The sequence below is a fragment of the Nestor notabilis genome, unplaced genomic scaffold (genome assembly GCF_000696875.1).
Source record: "Nestor notabilis isolate BGI_N333 unplaced genomic scaffold, ASM69687v1 scaffold1390, whole genome shotgun sequence".
Taxonomy (NCBI): domain Eukaryota; kingdom Metazoa; phylum Chordata; class Aves; order Psittaciformes; family Psittacidae; genus Nestor; species Nestor notabilis.
Genome location: NW_009912304.1, coordinates 8,258 through 24,230, shown reverse-complemented (window position 1 = coordinate 24,230; position 15,973 = coordinate 8,258). Strand labels below are relative to the sequence as shown.

The 15,973-nt window shown below is 38.9% G+C and overlaps 1 protein-coding gene across 1 annotated transcript in view; it reads right to left on the bottom strand.

Annotated features, from left to right (window-relative positions):
• Positions 1-14,135, bottom strand: part of LOC104409015 (syntaxin-binding protein 5-like) — a gene marked incomplete at its 3' end in the record, with an annotated part of 77,735 nt that extends 63,600 nt beyond the window's left edge. The window contains exons 1-3 of the mRNA XM_010018786.1: positions 14,026-14,135; positions 13,377-13,458; positions 11,262-11,362 (exon numbers count right to left, since the gene is read on the bottom strand). Coding sequence (XP_010017088.1) covers positions 11,262-11,362; positions 13,377-13,458; positions 14,026-14,135 — 293 coding nt within the window. The remainder of the gene's footprint in view (positions 1-11,261; positions 11,363-13,376; positions 13,459-14,025) is intronic.
• Positions 14,136-15,973: the final 1,838 nt, after the last annotated feature.

The window sequence follows — 15,973 nt, the reverse complement described above, 5'->3', positions numbered from 1 at the left end:
GAACTAAAAACAAAACTTCACAAATTTCTTTCGCAAAATGGAATTTTGAAGAGAGACCTGTTTTCTCATAGAAATAATAGAAGGAGCTACAGGGTGACAACAGAGGGAAAGGTAAACTGAGAAAGTGGGTTGGTCAGGCCGGAGAGCCCTCTACTCCCTGTACTGTTGTTAAGTCCTCAGGTTAAGTGTGCTAGTTAAGCATTTTCTCCAGTAGTTCTACGGGTCATGATGATTTCATGTGTGTGTGTATGCACATGTACACATATGCACACACATATATGTGCATTGACACACATGCATATACATAAGGCAAATTTATGAAGTTATTTCATTAGCTGCTGAAAGTAGGTTTCACTTTTCAAACATTGAGCTGCTGTATTTCTAGTCACATCTGGCCTAAGACCAGCTAGAAACAGTGTTCTGATGCTTTAGAGTTCAGGAAGTTCTTGTTTAAAATCCTTCATTTGATCTGCTTTCCACAGTCTCAGATCAAACCTCAGACTCTTTTATGTATTTGCCAACATATTTTATGTAAAAAGCTTTAAATAAAGTCAAATTAATAGCTCAGGGACGGGCTGGTGGGAGAAGAGGCTATCCAGTACAGTTTTAGCAATAGGGGGAAAGTAGAAGTGATGGGTTGTAAGTAATCTTTCAGGGTTTTTGGTTCTTGTGCTATTAAATACAGCTGTTATATCTAAGCGCAATCCATATATAGCATATGAGCCACTTTCTGTTAACGGGCTTTTAATGCACTGCTGTGAAGAAAACATGAACTGATTTGTAATTTATTGATAAGTGTGAAAATAGAAAAACACTTGCCAAATTATTCATAATACTTTGTAACGTTTTTAAATCCTGTATGCATGCTTTTTAAATAAAGATACATATGTAACCAATGTAACATAGCAACTGTATTTGCTGTTTTGAGACTTTTCTGAGTGCTTATTAAAAATAAAATGACTATATACCGTGCCATTGTTATTATTGCATATTTTAAAGTCTCATTATGGAAATAGAACCTTTATGCACAGAGCTGTGTAAAAATAGACCTTAAATATCTTAAACAGCTCTATTTGCCTTCAGAGAGGTTGTTTTGCAAACAGGTATATAAGCAGATACTGTGGCACAACCACTTAAGGACATTTTTAATTGAAACAAAACCATAAATAATAATATTGGCAGAATCCAGGTGGACTAAAAACTACTTTGGAGAACAACCGTGAAAGTCACCATTAAAAAGAGATTAGAGATTCTTAAATTCAAGGCTGGATCTGGATATAAACAGAGATATTTTTAATATTCTAGAATGAAAAATATGACCAGAATTTCTGTCATTAAAAGAGAGTTTATTGCATCATGTACAGATTAGAAAAGTATTGCTCACAACTGAATGGTCTTGATATTCCTGGAAATGGCAACCAACTGATTTCTCTTGTAAATAGTCAATAGATCAATAAAAGTTGACATCTACCCTGGGGTAATTTAATCATAGAGAAGCCAACCTAGTTTTAAATTAGCCAGCTTAAATTCTTGCAGCGCTTTCTCTGCAGCGGCACCAACTCAGATTGCATTACAATTACCCAAGAAGGTAAGAATAAAAAAATTAAACCCAAGAGAAATAAAGTTAAGCCACATTGTCATCTCTAATTTTGTGACCGTATGTCCTGGGTTCAGCTATAGCAGTCATTTTTTCTCCTTCTTAGTAGCTGGTGCAGTGCTGTGTTTTTGACTTTCAGTCTGGGAACAACGCTGATAACACCGATGTTTTTAGTTGTTGCTCAGTAATGTTGACTCTGACCAAGGACTTTCTCAGTCTCATGCTCTGCCAGGGAGGGGGGGAAGCCAGGAGGAAGCAGAGACAGGACACCTGACCCAAACTGGCCAAAGGGCTATTCCATACCACAGCACGTCATGCCCAGTATATCAACTGGGGGGAGTTACCCGGAAGGCCCAGATCGCTGCTTGGGTCGGGCTGGGTATCGGTCGGCGGGTGGTGAGTGGTTGTGTCCTCTCCCCTTGTTATTCCTCTTATCATTATTATTGGTAGCAGCAGTGGTTTGTATTATACCTTAGTTACTGGAGTGCTGTTATCTCAACCCGTGGGAGTTACATTCCTCCGATTCTCCTCCCCATCCCTCCGGGAGCGGAGGGAGGAAGGAAAAGGGGGGGAGTGAGCGAGCGGCTGCGTGGTTCCAAGTTGCCGGCTGGGCTTAAACCACGACACCATAATATTATTACTACTTGCCCAAATATACTTAAAAATACATGCTAACCAAGGTTTTTCCATTTCAAAAGGGCACATTTTGAAGTTATAGTAAAATAGGGAAGCTAGGTCTACCAAAGGTAGGCTACTCCAGAACATTCCGATGGTAGGAAATCCAGCATACGTCAACATTAACTATACCATTTATAAAAACTGCTGCTATAACATTCTATTTTAATGTCTATTTCCCACTTGATTTTACTGAAAAAGGAAATATTTTTCTGAATATTTGAGGGATTCTCAATTATTAGTTTTACAGCTGATCTTGTAATTTCCTTTGCGATCTTGATACTAAGAGACCATCTTAGGGACGCAGTATGACAAAGGAAAGACAATCTGCACAAGTAGAGTGGAAGAAATAGAATGAAATTTAAAATGCAAAGGGCAAGGCCTCAGACTTTAGAAAGTAAGAACTTCTGCTTGGAACTCATGATACAGAAGCAATGGGAAAAGATAATTCCAATTTCGCTTGTCTTGCTCTGCTTCCACTCCTACAGGCTTGCACTGAAAAGCAGCACTCCCTGCCAGCTAGATATACGTCAGTGAAGAAGTGTAATGGGTGTATTAGTCACTCTCAGCAAGACCACAAGCAGTGATAGGATGAAACCATGTAAAGTAAGGTGTTATTATGGGATGCATCAGTAAACATATTCCTGCAGAGATTAAAAAAGAAAATGATAATAATGGCAATCTCTACAACACAGATGGGACCCTATATAGAACATATTCCTTGTCTAATCATTAGCTCAGAGAGTACTGATGTGAGAAGAAAGGCCAAAGAAACGAAAAAGGAATGAAGACACAAATTTAGAAAGGAAAACATATAATCTTGATTTTTGTATGGGGGGAAAGAAAAGAAGAAAAGAAAAAAGCGGGTTGTGAATGGATATGAATGAGTTGTTCAACTGCAAAGGAGAGACAAGATATTTAAAATGCATGACAATGCAGATACCAGAATATCATAGTAAACGAGAATAACAGAGCCATAAAGTTAAATCTAGTCTTGAAGCTGGAAGGTTTCTTGCCATCAGAAGGATGAAATTAGCATGGAGCAATTTTCCCTAACAGGAGGAAGAGTGGATTTAAGCTTGAATAGTTGTTTTATAGTGTCATGATCCTGGCTGGGAGACCACTGTGTGTGGAGTCAGTGATCCACCCAGCAGCTAACCTGAGTAGGCACAAGCCTGTGTGGTGCTGGGCTGCGCGTAGATCACGGCATTCAGGCTGGGCTGTGCTGCACATACCCCTTGGCTGCAGGACAAATGAATCAGTTTGCTGCAACAGAGAAGCCTGCAGGCAGTTCCCACTTGGTGACTGCACCACCTGCATGGCCTTGCCTTTCTCTAATGGTGCAGAAGGAATTTTCAGTGTGAATGGCTTTTCTGCTCTGCTTGATAGCTGAAATAATGAACACAGTTTTTTTCTTATTACAAAATCTTGTAATAACTTGAATGACCAAGATGGGGTAACCCTAACTATGGCTGGGGCCTGCACAACCTGCTGACTGGAGGCTGTTTGATGGTGCACAACTCAGGATTCCCAGCATCTACAGGAATGTAAGACTATATATTATTCTCTCGTTCTTCACAGTGTTGGCTTTAATAAACAACGTTTTGAGCAATAACTTACAGAGACCAAGTGCCTTTCTCACTGGGATCATAAGGGACCAGTATCTCTTGATACAAAACATACTCTGCTGCTTCATTATGCAAAAGGAGGTACAGGAGTTGGCTGGTCTGCAACTGCAGGGAACTAAAACAAGAAGGTCCCTTCAGATCCACTCCACTAGAAGACTCTCATATTTAACACCCATTAAAAAGAAATCTGAGGCATCATGTGAGTTTTGATTCTACTTTAGTGGAATTGCATAATCGCATCAATCCATCAAATCAAACCTGCTGACTCTTGCTATCAACAAGCTAATCCATGTCTTATAATTTTGCTCTTTGTTGAGTGTTTAGCTAATGTGTGTTAAAGAAAAAAAAACAAAAATGCTTGTGCTTGACTTCCTTTTATATCCAACATGTTCATCATTTCAACTAAGTTGCATACGACCTTTCCAGGATGAGCTTATGGTCCTCATCAATCCTACAGGTCATACATCCAATGAAATTTTCTATAACATGCTGTAAGACCAAAAATAAGAATGTAATGTGATTTTTTAAATGTGATTTTATTTTTTTAACAGAGAAGGTAGATGTATGTGGTAATGACATAAACATGATCTGGGTCAGTCTCACTGGACAAACTTTTTATCCAGTCTTTGGTATTTCTGAAGTGACATTTGACAAAGTTCACTTTCCTGCCCTGCAGTGCTAAGGCACAGCCCTATAGAGCAGACATGTTCTTTGTGAGCTTCAGGAATCTTTCCAAGTTCAATAACTGCACATGAACAACATTAATTGCTGTTGTGGTTTAACCCCTGTTGGCAACTGAGCACCATACAGCCACTTGCTCACTGCCCCTGTCAGGATAGGGGAGAGAATCAGAAGGTTAAACATGAGAAAACTGGGGGGTTGAGCTAAAGACCATTTAATAGGTAAAACAAAAGCTGTGCACACAAGCAAAGCAAACCAATGAATTCATTCACTGCTTCCCACGGGCAGGCGGGTGTTCAGCCACCTCCAGGACAGCAGGGCTCCAGCATGCAGAACAGTTTCTTGGGAAGACAAATGCCATCACCCCAAATGCCACTCCCTCCCCTTCCTTCCTTGTTCTTCCTGAGCTTTATATGCTGAGCATGATGCCATGTGGTTTGGAATATCCCTTTGGTTAGTTGGGGTCAGCTGGGGTCAGCTGTCACTGCTGTGTCCCCTCTCAACTCCTTGTGCACCCCCAATCACTTGCTGGTGGGGCAGAGCGAGAGGCAGAGATGGCCTTGGCTCTGTGTAAGCACTGCTCAGCAGTTACTAAAACATCACTGTGTTACCGACACTGTTATCAACACAGTTTTCAGCACAAATCCAAAATGCAGCCTCACACTAGCTATTCTGAAGAAAATCAACTCCATCCCAACAAAACCGAGCAAACTGGTTACTGAAATGCCCGAGCATCATACTTTCAAAAGTGACACATGCTGATGCAAGACCATGCCACACATATTTAATATTTATTTATGCATTTCAGGTCTGTGCTGCCTTCACACTTCAATACACACTTCATAAGGCAAAAAAAAAACCTTAATACATCTGCAGAAGCAAGTTCTGTGAGAACTTCCTCAAGATGTGGAAGTGAATGTCAAACAGCAGCATGGCTTCTTTCGCCTTCCTCAGGTTTTGCCATTATCAATCTGAGAAAGTTTAAATATTTTCCATAAACTGTGGCAGGATTGCTTGGTGAAAGATTGCTTTATGTTTGAATTCTGTGGTTCTTTGGAACAGCTAAATGCTGTACCACACCATGTAATCATACAGTTTTGTGGCTGTGCAACTGCACTGAACCTAGTAGCTACTTTCACGCTTGATGACAGATCTGTGACTGCAAGTCAGAAAGTACATAAACAGAGTTTGCAGTCATACAGCATTAACCAGGAGGCTCATTTATGAGCAGGCAAGGTATCACAGGAATTCAGATCCTTGAACAGCCAATGAGACAGATAATCTAACTCACAAGACAGATAGTAACTCACAAGTCCCTAACACACAAGCAAACAGATACAGGTACTGCTGAGACTGCACAGCCAGTCTCTGTCATTCACTCAATAGCCTCTTGCTGTCATTTTGATGAGGTGAACTCTTAATGAGACAGGACACAAAACCCTGCAAAGATACAGCAAGAATGAACATAGAACAACACAGAAGTCACCAGACCAAAAAACACCTGGTTTTTGTCTTTGATTCCAAGCACTGCAGTAATACTTTTGATTATCTTGTTCAACCACTGCAAAATCTCAAATGTAGTAGCTTTCTAATTAACAGTAAGCTACAGCTAACTGAGAACTGATCTAAAAGTCTCCTACTTAAAGGGCTCCCCTTCCTTCAAGCCAAGATACCCTTAATACTAAAGAACGTATTACAGATCAGAGCCCCAAAGCCAGTTATGCAGTCTTTGGTGATACCCCTGCAGAACGGCACTTACAGTATCGTCATGGCATTAGTGCACAGGGTGTGCAGATGTATTTAAAGACCCAAAAGAACTGTTTTCATGTACGCTGAGTGTAAGTTAGTGTATAAACTGCTGAGTGCTGCTGGCTCACTTGTAACACACCAGTCAGCACTGGCTAGAAGAGGAAAAAGAGGAGGGCTATTCCCTGTGTCAGTCAACAATTAAATTAGTTCAGCTTCTGAATATTAGGACGTGACCTGTGTTCCTAGGAAACTAGTGCACGCAGGCCTAAAGGACCTGGATTTCACACTGTAATCCTTGCTGGTTTTTCCTGTCCCAGTTGCATTAATCTTAAATGGAAAAGCTATGTAAACTGTTGTATAATTAAATCTATACTTGCTGAAGTCTGCTCTGACTATATTAAAAATAACTAAGGCCTATAATAGTTTTCAGTTGTTCTTTGCATCAGACATAGACAGTTCCAGTAACTGAGTTATTTATTTTGCCTAAAATGTCTACTGAAGATGAATATGTCATCTCGTACAACATTATAAAAGCAGGAACTAACATAAGGAATATCACCATAATGTTAACCTTCAAAAATATGGAAGTGATTCTTGTAAAGACTTTGCAGAGGTAAAAAAATTCTACCTGTCTCTTCCACTCGTAAATGGAATGGCAAATCATGTATTATCAGTCATATGCTACTGTCAAGCATCTCTTTGAGTAACTGTGTTATCATTACAGCTCTTGGTACAGGGCTGAGCAGTGAAACACATTGCTTACATTTAAATTTTCTTTAAGGTTCTTAATGCATTGTATTCCGTTCCAATTGCAGCAATAAAAATTTTAGATTATAACCTTGTATTTTGATAACGGTCAAAACCATATAATTTTCTATGAAGTCCAGAGTCTTACATTGTAGAACAAAAATATGTTTGCCATTATGCCTCATTCTTCAGGGTTCCTTCTACACAGGATCCAAAGAGGCACTTTGTAAAGGAGCAGTGAATTATCAGAGACAACTTAATATTGCTAATGTTGCACCATCAGTTTAACAACAGATTGCAAGAAGAAAAAAAATATCTGAAGAGGTTGCAAAGTATGACTTAATGGCTACGCAAGTGCATTTTCTTAGTGAATTATTATTCCTAAACCATTCAGTGTCTTAATACTGGATGCTACATGATAAGTGAAAGATAACCACCGTGCTGTATTGAAGAGTTCTTTACACTGATGTTGTTACTAACATTTAAAGAAAAGGACAAACATGGAATTTAGTTTTGTGGAAAGGAAAGGAGGAATATATATATGTATACACTTGGTGAAATTTGATCCAAGTAGTTGAATAAACATATACAGAAATACTGCTAAGAGCAGATTTTAGTCCATCATCCTGCAATCTTAAACGTCAAGAAACAGAAGCAAATCACAATTTAAACAGTTCAACTGTGTGAAGACTGGTGCAGTGAGTAATAGCCAAAGACTTAAGCAGAACTCATCCGTCTAACAGAATCTAAAAGCTGTATCATTCATGCATCAAACATTTTAAAACCTCTGAATAAAATGATTCAACATGAAAGCTGATTAACTTAGGTCAAATTAATCAAGAGTTTGGACTAATACAGCCTTTGACTGTGTAAAACTGTATGGCCTTCTTCAATAGCTGTTTTCTGAAAACATGTATCAGTATTTTCGAACCTCTTGTCTGCCAACACGCATTTCTCCCTATTTAAGAAATATCAAAACCAATCCATTCATTGTGTCACAAACCTCAAACAAGACCAAAGACCATCTCTCTTCAGTATAAATCTTGCCTCCCTTTAATCTCCCCCTGAGAAAGGATTAAAATAAAAGAAAAAAACAAACATTACCAGTTCAACACTGAAGAAAACTTAATTTTCAGAAGAACAAACCTTTGAATTTCTTGAAGAAAATTAATTTTTTATCCTACCAGCCTCCCCAATCCCCATATATCCATTTTCCCTCAAATTTCTTACAGCTAAGGCAACCATTATTAGCTGTTTCTCTGAGCATCACATAATTTATAACTTCTGTGCTCTAGCAAGAAATATATTCAGAAAAAAGAGGAAACTCTCAGACTTAGCTCTCTTAGGCATATATACAGAGAAATGTTCCAAATTAATGAGAGGGTGAATTAGGGCTTTAACCCTACTTTTTGCTACTTGCCCAAAGGCTTATGTTGAGTTTCATATCCTAAATATGTAATCAAGCTTAGAAAATTGAGAGTTAGATGAATTGAAATAAAGCAGCATGACCAGCAGGTCGAAGGAGGTGATCCTGCCCCTCTGCTCTGCCCTGCCCTGGTGAGACCCCACTTGCAACACTGTGTGCAGTTCTGGTGTCACCAGCATAAGAAGGACATGGAGCTGTTGGAGTAAGTCCAGAGGAGGCCACGAGGATGATCAAGGGTTGGAGCACCTCCCATATGGAGACAGGCTGAGAAAGTTGGGGCTGTTCAGCCTGGAGAAGAGAAGCTGCATGGAGACCTCAGAGCAGCTTCCAGTGTCTGAAGGGGACTACAAGGGTGCTGGAGAGGGACTCTTCATCAGGGACTGTAGCAACAGGACAAGGGGTAATGGCATCAAACTGAAACAGGGGAAGTTCAGGTTAGATATAAGGAAGAAGTTCTTTACTGTGAGGGTGGTGAGGCACTGGAACAGGTTGCCCAGAGAAGTGGTAAATGCTCCATCCCTGGCACTAGTTCAAGGACAGGTTGGACAGAGCCTTGGGTGACATGGTCTACTGTGACTGGGGTGAAAGGGTCTACGGTGGGGCGCCCCTGCCTATGGCAGGGGTTGGAACTGGATGAGCTTAAGGTCTTTTCCAACCCAAACCATTCTGTGATTCTATGATTCTATGAAAAATTAAGAGATTTCATTCTGGAGCCAAGTGCCTGACTACAAAACCCCAGACACAGGGCAGTGCTAGACAACCCTGAGAAGAAAGGAACTGCCTAAAAAGTTATTTCTTCATACTTACTGAAAACTCCTTTTTAATTTAAAACTGGACTTGCTGCTTTGACAACATTATACAGAGGTGTATCAGGATATTTGCCTCATAGGCTTTGATATGCTAATAAAAGTTATTTAAGTGGCAGTGATTGTAACAGTTACTTAAAATATGCATGAAACAGTTGTTTTTTTTTACTTACAACTTATTAAGAGTTATATTTACTTACATTGAGACTTTGATAAAAGGCAGTATAGCTAGCTATGCATTTGTTACAAATAAATACCATCCTCAGATCCGACTGAAAACCTCAGTTCAAAAATGTCATTATACTAAATTTCGGTTTATGCAGTTTCCAGTATACCAAATAACTTGCTTCCAAATATTTTCCCCAACGTTTTAGGCTGTCAGGAGCAAAAGAAAATTTAGATAAATGTGATGACACAAATGTTGCTCTCAGCAATGCCTAAATGTGACTAACATATCAAGAAATTCTGACAAAATTCTGACCAAGATACCACACTAGTGTCTCTGAAGAGAAATGACAAGCAAACTGCTGAACAGATGCTTAATTCTTAGAAGTATTGATCCCTTAGGTTGTATGGCAGGTTGCTGGCTAGACATTCTACAAGATACATTTATCAATGACAAGCTGTAGATAATGTACCTGCCTGGTGAGAATACTAAGATTAAAGTATTACAGCATGTGTAAAATGATAATTTATTGTTCAGAAGCAGCTAGCATATGGACATATAATTTTAGTTTTTCATCTTCCCTCACAAAGTTCCAAAACACTGCATATACTTTTGATATAGGTGATAATAGTTTGGAATCAGGATGTATATTTTCTAGATTATTATGTAGTTCTTCCCACAACAAAACCTGCATCTTGGTGACATCTAAGTGCAAGCATGACATGTATCTTAATAATAAACAATAAAGAAAATGTCTACTTCCATAATAATTTTCAGATTTGCTGCAGCTAAAGCTTTAATAGCCTTGTTTACTTCGCAGCTCTGGTAAAGTACTGATACCTTTCACCACTGCAAAAGCATATATATATAAATATCTGAAAGAATTTGCTGCACCTTAATAAACACTGAGTGTACAATCTAAGAAAATGACAGTATCACTGAAACCTCCAGTCAAAACCATACTATTACGTATTACATCTATGTATTATATCTATGTATTCAAACTTCAGAAAGGTCCATCCCAAAGATGAAGTACAGAATAACTGTTGCTCAAGGACTCACAACTGCTGCATTTCTGCACAGAATCTTACTCTGCTGACCTAATTCTTTAATAGAAACACATAGCTTTTTCTTATTATTAATAGAAGTGTAACACTGAAGCTCCATAATATTGCAGCAGGTTTTACTTGGGTGACCAGAGAAACTAAAGTGCTCTGCTTTGTTTGAGTTTGAAAATCACCACCTCTCATTTAATCTATTTTCAGTAGGGATTTCTACAATTAGGTACTGATAGATTAGAATTTAGAGCAACTGTCTCTGATTCATTTGACATTTGCCAGTTTCCCAAATTGACAATTTATTTCTGCCCAACTTCCAGTATTTTACAATTTAAAACCCTTTCAAGGTAACGAAAATAATAATTTCCCCGATACAGCCAGCTGAGGTACTCTGGCTAGAAGTGAACAACAGGTCTGCTGAAAGATCACAGTCCTTGTGTCTGGTAATAAGAAAAACACACACGCTACTCTTCATAGCAGTTAATGCAAAAAGAAGGTAAGATGAAAAACATTTTGACAAAAAGCAGACAGAATTTGTCTAGTTCTGAGAAGGCTGCAGGAAGAGAAAGTGAGGCTTTGTTCTACGAGAACAATACTCAAGGTACGGAAAACTATACCTACCTTTAGAAAGACAAACTAATAAGCGTCTATCATCAGAAATCCACAAAGCAAGCTTGGTTTTTGAAAAAATAGTAAAATAGTCCATTTGTTTTGTTGGATAGTCTTACCTTTCCCTGTTAAATTTCAGAGAATGTAGGAGAGCTGGTCGCTTCTGTCGGAGATTCCACAAATGAAGTGCATCATCTGCACTTGCACTGACCAAAGCACCCTAGAGCAGACACAAAATACAGCACAACATATTACTTTTCTGCAGATCCTGCCTTATTCTTCAGTGATGCTCACTGGTAATGATCTACCCATAGAAAAATACAGTTTATGGAAAATGTTTGCTTTCTTCTAGAAAAAAGAAAATATTCTACTGTAAATAATAGTCAATTTGAATTGATCTGATAAATGTAAATATTTTAAATGAGTACGAGATCAGCCAAAGTTAAATCAAAACTCCATCAATTTAAAGCTTTATAGCAAGGTTACATGTGAACTTTCATGTACTTCCACATAAGCATAAAGATTAAAGAAATGGAGAACAGACAATATTTACTTAAAAAGGTGAGGGTGAAGGATATCTAAAGGATAAAGGGATTAGTGCACATGCTGACACACAAGTGATGGTGCCAAGCACAGTTTAGCAATCCTAGCAAGACCACATGACCTTCAGAAGATGCAGGCAAGAACACAGGGACAGGTAGCAGGAGGAGAGGACCTAGGCAAAACTAAGAGATGTAGACAAAAGGAGAGTCTTTATCACAGATCAGAAATATTCTGAAGACTGGTTCTGCTTCTGGTGCCCCCAAAATGGGCACCATCCAAAGTCCAGACCTCTATCTGCCTGGCAGCTTGATGTGAAGTTACTCCTTTCTGCTGTCTTTCTTATCACCATGGAACATACTGATGCCATATGAAAATTGACTGCAGAGGAAGCTCCCTACTGCTGCTAGAGTGATTTACTACATTTACACCTCAGATCAGTTCTAATACAAAAGATCCATCCCTGTGTATTATTATCACAGAGAAGAACTAGATATTGCCAAAACAGAAGGCAATGCTGTATGCTGAGGAAGCGTGAGCATGGAGATGAAAAGATCAGTTCATATCAACTATGACTGACTGACAAACTTCTCTTTTTGCATCTTGAATTTCCTTCCTAATCCTAGGAACTGTTCTTTTCAGTGTTGACATATGCAGGTGAGACTTCTCTAACTCAGTATAATCCGTGCTTTAATTCTCATCTCTCAAAGGGTTTGGACCAGTGTCAGAGAGAATCTCCACCACAGAAATCAAATTAATCTTACGTATTAGGGGTACTAGTCATCACCTAATAAAAAGAACGAAAACAATGCAAACCTTGGCCTCCCTGTTTTCATCCCTGCCTTCCTCTAGAGAATTCCACTGGACTGATTCTTTCTGAAGTTTCAGTTCCACCTCCTCAGTTTCTGTGGTTCAGGCAGTTTCTCCAAACAAGGGGATGAAAAAAAAATTCTCAGGTTTAAAAAACTGCAAAACTAAAACTCTTTCATTGAGAAGCTCCAAGATGTCCATGCTTAGAAAGAGGACTTAAAACTGTCAAAACTCTTTCCTTATATTATGGGAGAAAAATGAATTAAAACTGAACTACAACTAGCTTATAGTCTGGACAAGCTGAGAGGTTCTAGGAAAAAAACAGAACAAGTTTATATGCTCCAGAAAGTCTCTTGACTATTACCATCTCTAGACATCTTCTGCACAGAACACACTATAACCTGTCACTGTTTCTTCGTGTTGTCTAAACGTGATTTTGACAAACCATTTGCAAAGACTAAGCATGCTGGTTTGATTGATGACCCCTTGTTTCAAGTAGTAACATATCCCCAAATATTGAGTTTTCAGCCAATAACCATCAATATATTTCCATAGAAAGATTCATCTCATTTATTAATTTCTATTTGAATCAGGACTGTGCAGCATATTTTGTAATTTAATGGATTTTACATCTACATGCACACATTCTTATATTAACTGCCTTTTGTTCAGTACTTCATACTGATGTATATGAAGGTAATACTTTCCCCTGCATGCAGTGCCATAAATAATCTTCTAAAAGGCTGCAAGGTGAATGCCCTCTGGAGGTATGCCATGTATTCATTGGCACAATTTGTCAATGTGAAAGTTGTATCACTAAATTACAATACATGAATTGACTTATTGAACTAAATTCATACAGAAGAATCTGAATATGTCCTTACCTCATTGATTAAGAACTGGAGCTGCAGAACTGCAGCACCACTTTCATGCTGACAGTAGCAATCAACACCAGGCCTGCCCAATCTGTTGGCATCACAGTCAAGGACTCTAAGATTCCTGTTATCACCAGGCATAAAGGGGGGCGCTGGGGAGAAAGAACTACCAATTAAACTCTAATTAACCTCAATTCTTCTTGCTTTCTGTAAAACAAAAGGAGTCATGCTGACTTGCAACTGTTCTAATGGAAGTACCAACATCAGCAGGCTGAAACACATGCAATTGTGAGTGATCCCTTCTTCCCTGGTTGTTTTTTTTTGCCTGTGAAATAAGGTATATGAATTAACACAAAAATTCAGCAGGATACATCTTAAATATATTTTTACACATTATTGGTTCATATACACCTAAATGTATCAGATTTGTACTTAACAAGACATTAAATTAATAATAACAGTTCTGTAGAAGGCTTCCTTTTAAAATCTGACAGAACACTATTTAGAGTGAATCATTTCACACTTAAACAAAAGCTCACCTGTAACTATTGCTCTGTCTCATCAACAGAAGTACAGTGCAGTGAAACGCAGAGTTACCCAAGTCTAGCTATGAACTACATTACCTAGTCCAATCCACAGTTTAAGTCAAACCACTTACACTGCTTCTGGCAACCCAGCTAGTTCACTTGGAATTAACGTAGCTATATCGTGAATGCAGTCTTCCCTCTCTTCTCTTTGGGTCTTTTTCTCTCCATGCTGAATTGCCATCTCCCTAACTCACATGGGCCCTTTCCCATCTGGCTCAGAGCCTTTAACAAGAAACTGCTGTTGCAGGAAATTATCAAGGATAAAAAGTAAAACAAAAGAAGAGAGGAATAAGAAATATGTTATTAACAAACACGTGTGAAATACCTTATGTATTCAAACATCAAGATTATGATCAGAAACAAGATTTTACAACATAAAGCCCTATCTACATGTTATATATAATCACGGAATCATAGAATTCCTTAGGTTGGAAAAGAGATTTAAGATCATTGTGTCCAACCATAAACCACGACTAAACCATGATTCCCTAGGCGCTGCATCTGCACAACTTTTAAATACCTCCAGGAACGGTGACTCCAGCACTGCCCTGGGCAGCCTGTTCCAATGCCTGAGCACCCTTTGAGTGGAAAAATTGTTCCTAATCTCAAATCTAATCCTCCCCTGGTGCAGTTTGAGGCCGTTTCCTCTTGGCCTGTCACTTGCTCCCTGGGAGAAGAGATTGACCCCACCTCAGTACAACGTCCTTTCAGGCAGTTGTAGAGAGCGATAAGGTCCCTCCTGAGCCTTCTCTTCTCCAGACTAAACCCCCCCCAGGTCCCTCAGCTGTTCCTCATCACACTTGTGCGCCAGGGCCTGCACCAGCTCCGTTGCCCTTCTCTGGACCTGCTCCAGCACCTCAATGTCTCTCTTGTAGTGAGGGGCCCAGAACTGAACACATCATATTGTAAATTCCTGAACACAAAAATGCCAACTGAGCACCTATACTGCAGGCAAATGTCAGAAACTTTACTTACCCTTTCACAGTTGAAGACTTGCAGTAAACTATTCTAAAATTGGCCTCAGGGAAGCAGAGTCCAAGGATTAGCAAATCTGAGGGTTAAAATCTTAAAGTATTATGCAATTGCTTTTCCACTTGTTAAACAAGCAGTTTAATGGAGACCACCGACCTTGACAGACTTGAGCTCTACTCCTGATGTTGCCAACACTCGCCTGGATAACCTCAGGGTGAAAAAATGTACCTTTTCGTCCCTGTGCTTTCATTTCCCTATTTGCAAGGTGGAGATAGTATTTTACAAGAGAATACAATATTTCCTTTGAGAGTGATCTCAGTGCACCGGTATTTCCAGATGAAAAGCTGTGTATAAAACATCATAACTACATTATAGGACTGCAAGGCAGAAAAACACCTGAAGTAACTGTTTGCAACTTGTTTCCAAAACATGGTCCTGAATGCAATCATAACCTATAAAATAAGAAAAACCTGTGCATCATTTAAACAACCTGTTTAAAATGGACAATAAAATCTAGGATACTTTTTAAGGGCTGCTGGTAATCCTCTGGTCCATTCTGAATGACTGCTCTGTGGCACTTGTTTTATATAGTTCCCCACTACTTGTTGTAAAGTGAGAGGAAGCAAGACTCAACCCAACAGGGATTTCAAACGGAGAGAAAGTTTTAACAGATAAGTGCTTTCCCTTTAACTTAAGCTTTATATTCAGTATAAATACATGATACTAGCTAATGACTGTCCTTAATGAAAATTACACTAGTATTGCCCTGATTAAGCTGCTGTCGCCCTTCAGCATAAGTATCATGCTAAATCAGTTTTCTAGGAAATATCCTAACAAAGTACATGATTTCATTCAGTGTATCACAAAGAAAGCACTCTCCAGTAATTCACATTTATTTGTATGAGTGTTCAGCCTGAAATACTTCACAAATTAGTAAAATAAGAGAGAAATTTTGCCGTCTGAGTCAGTCTGGCCAATTGCCCTGAAATAAGGACTCGTGCTTAAATAGCAGCTTTCTTACTGACTGATGGTTTTCAAGCATTCTGG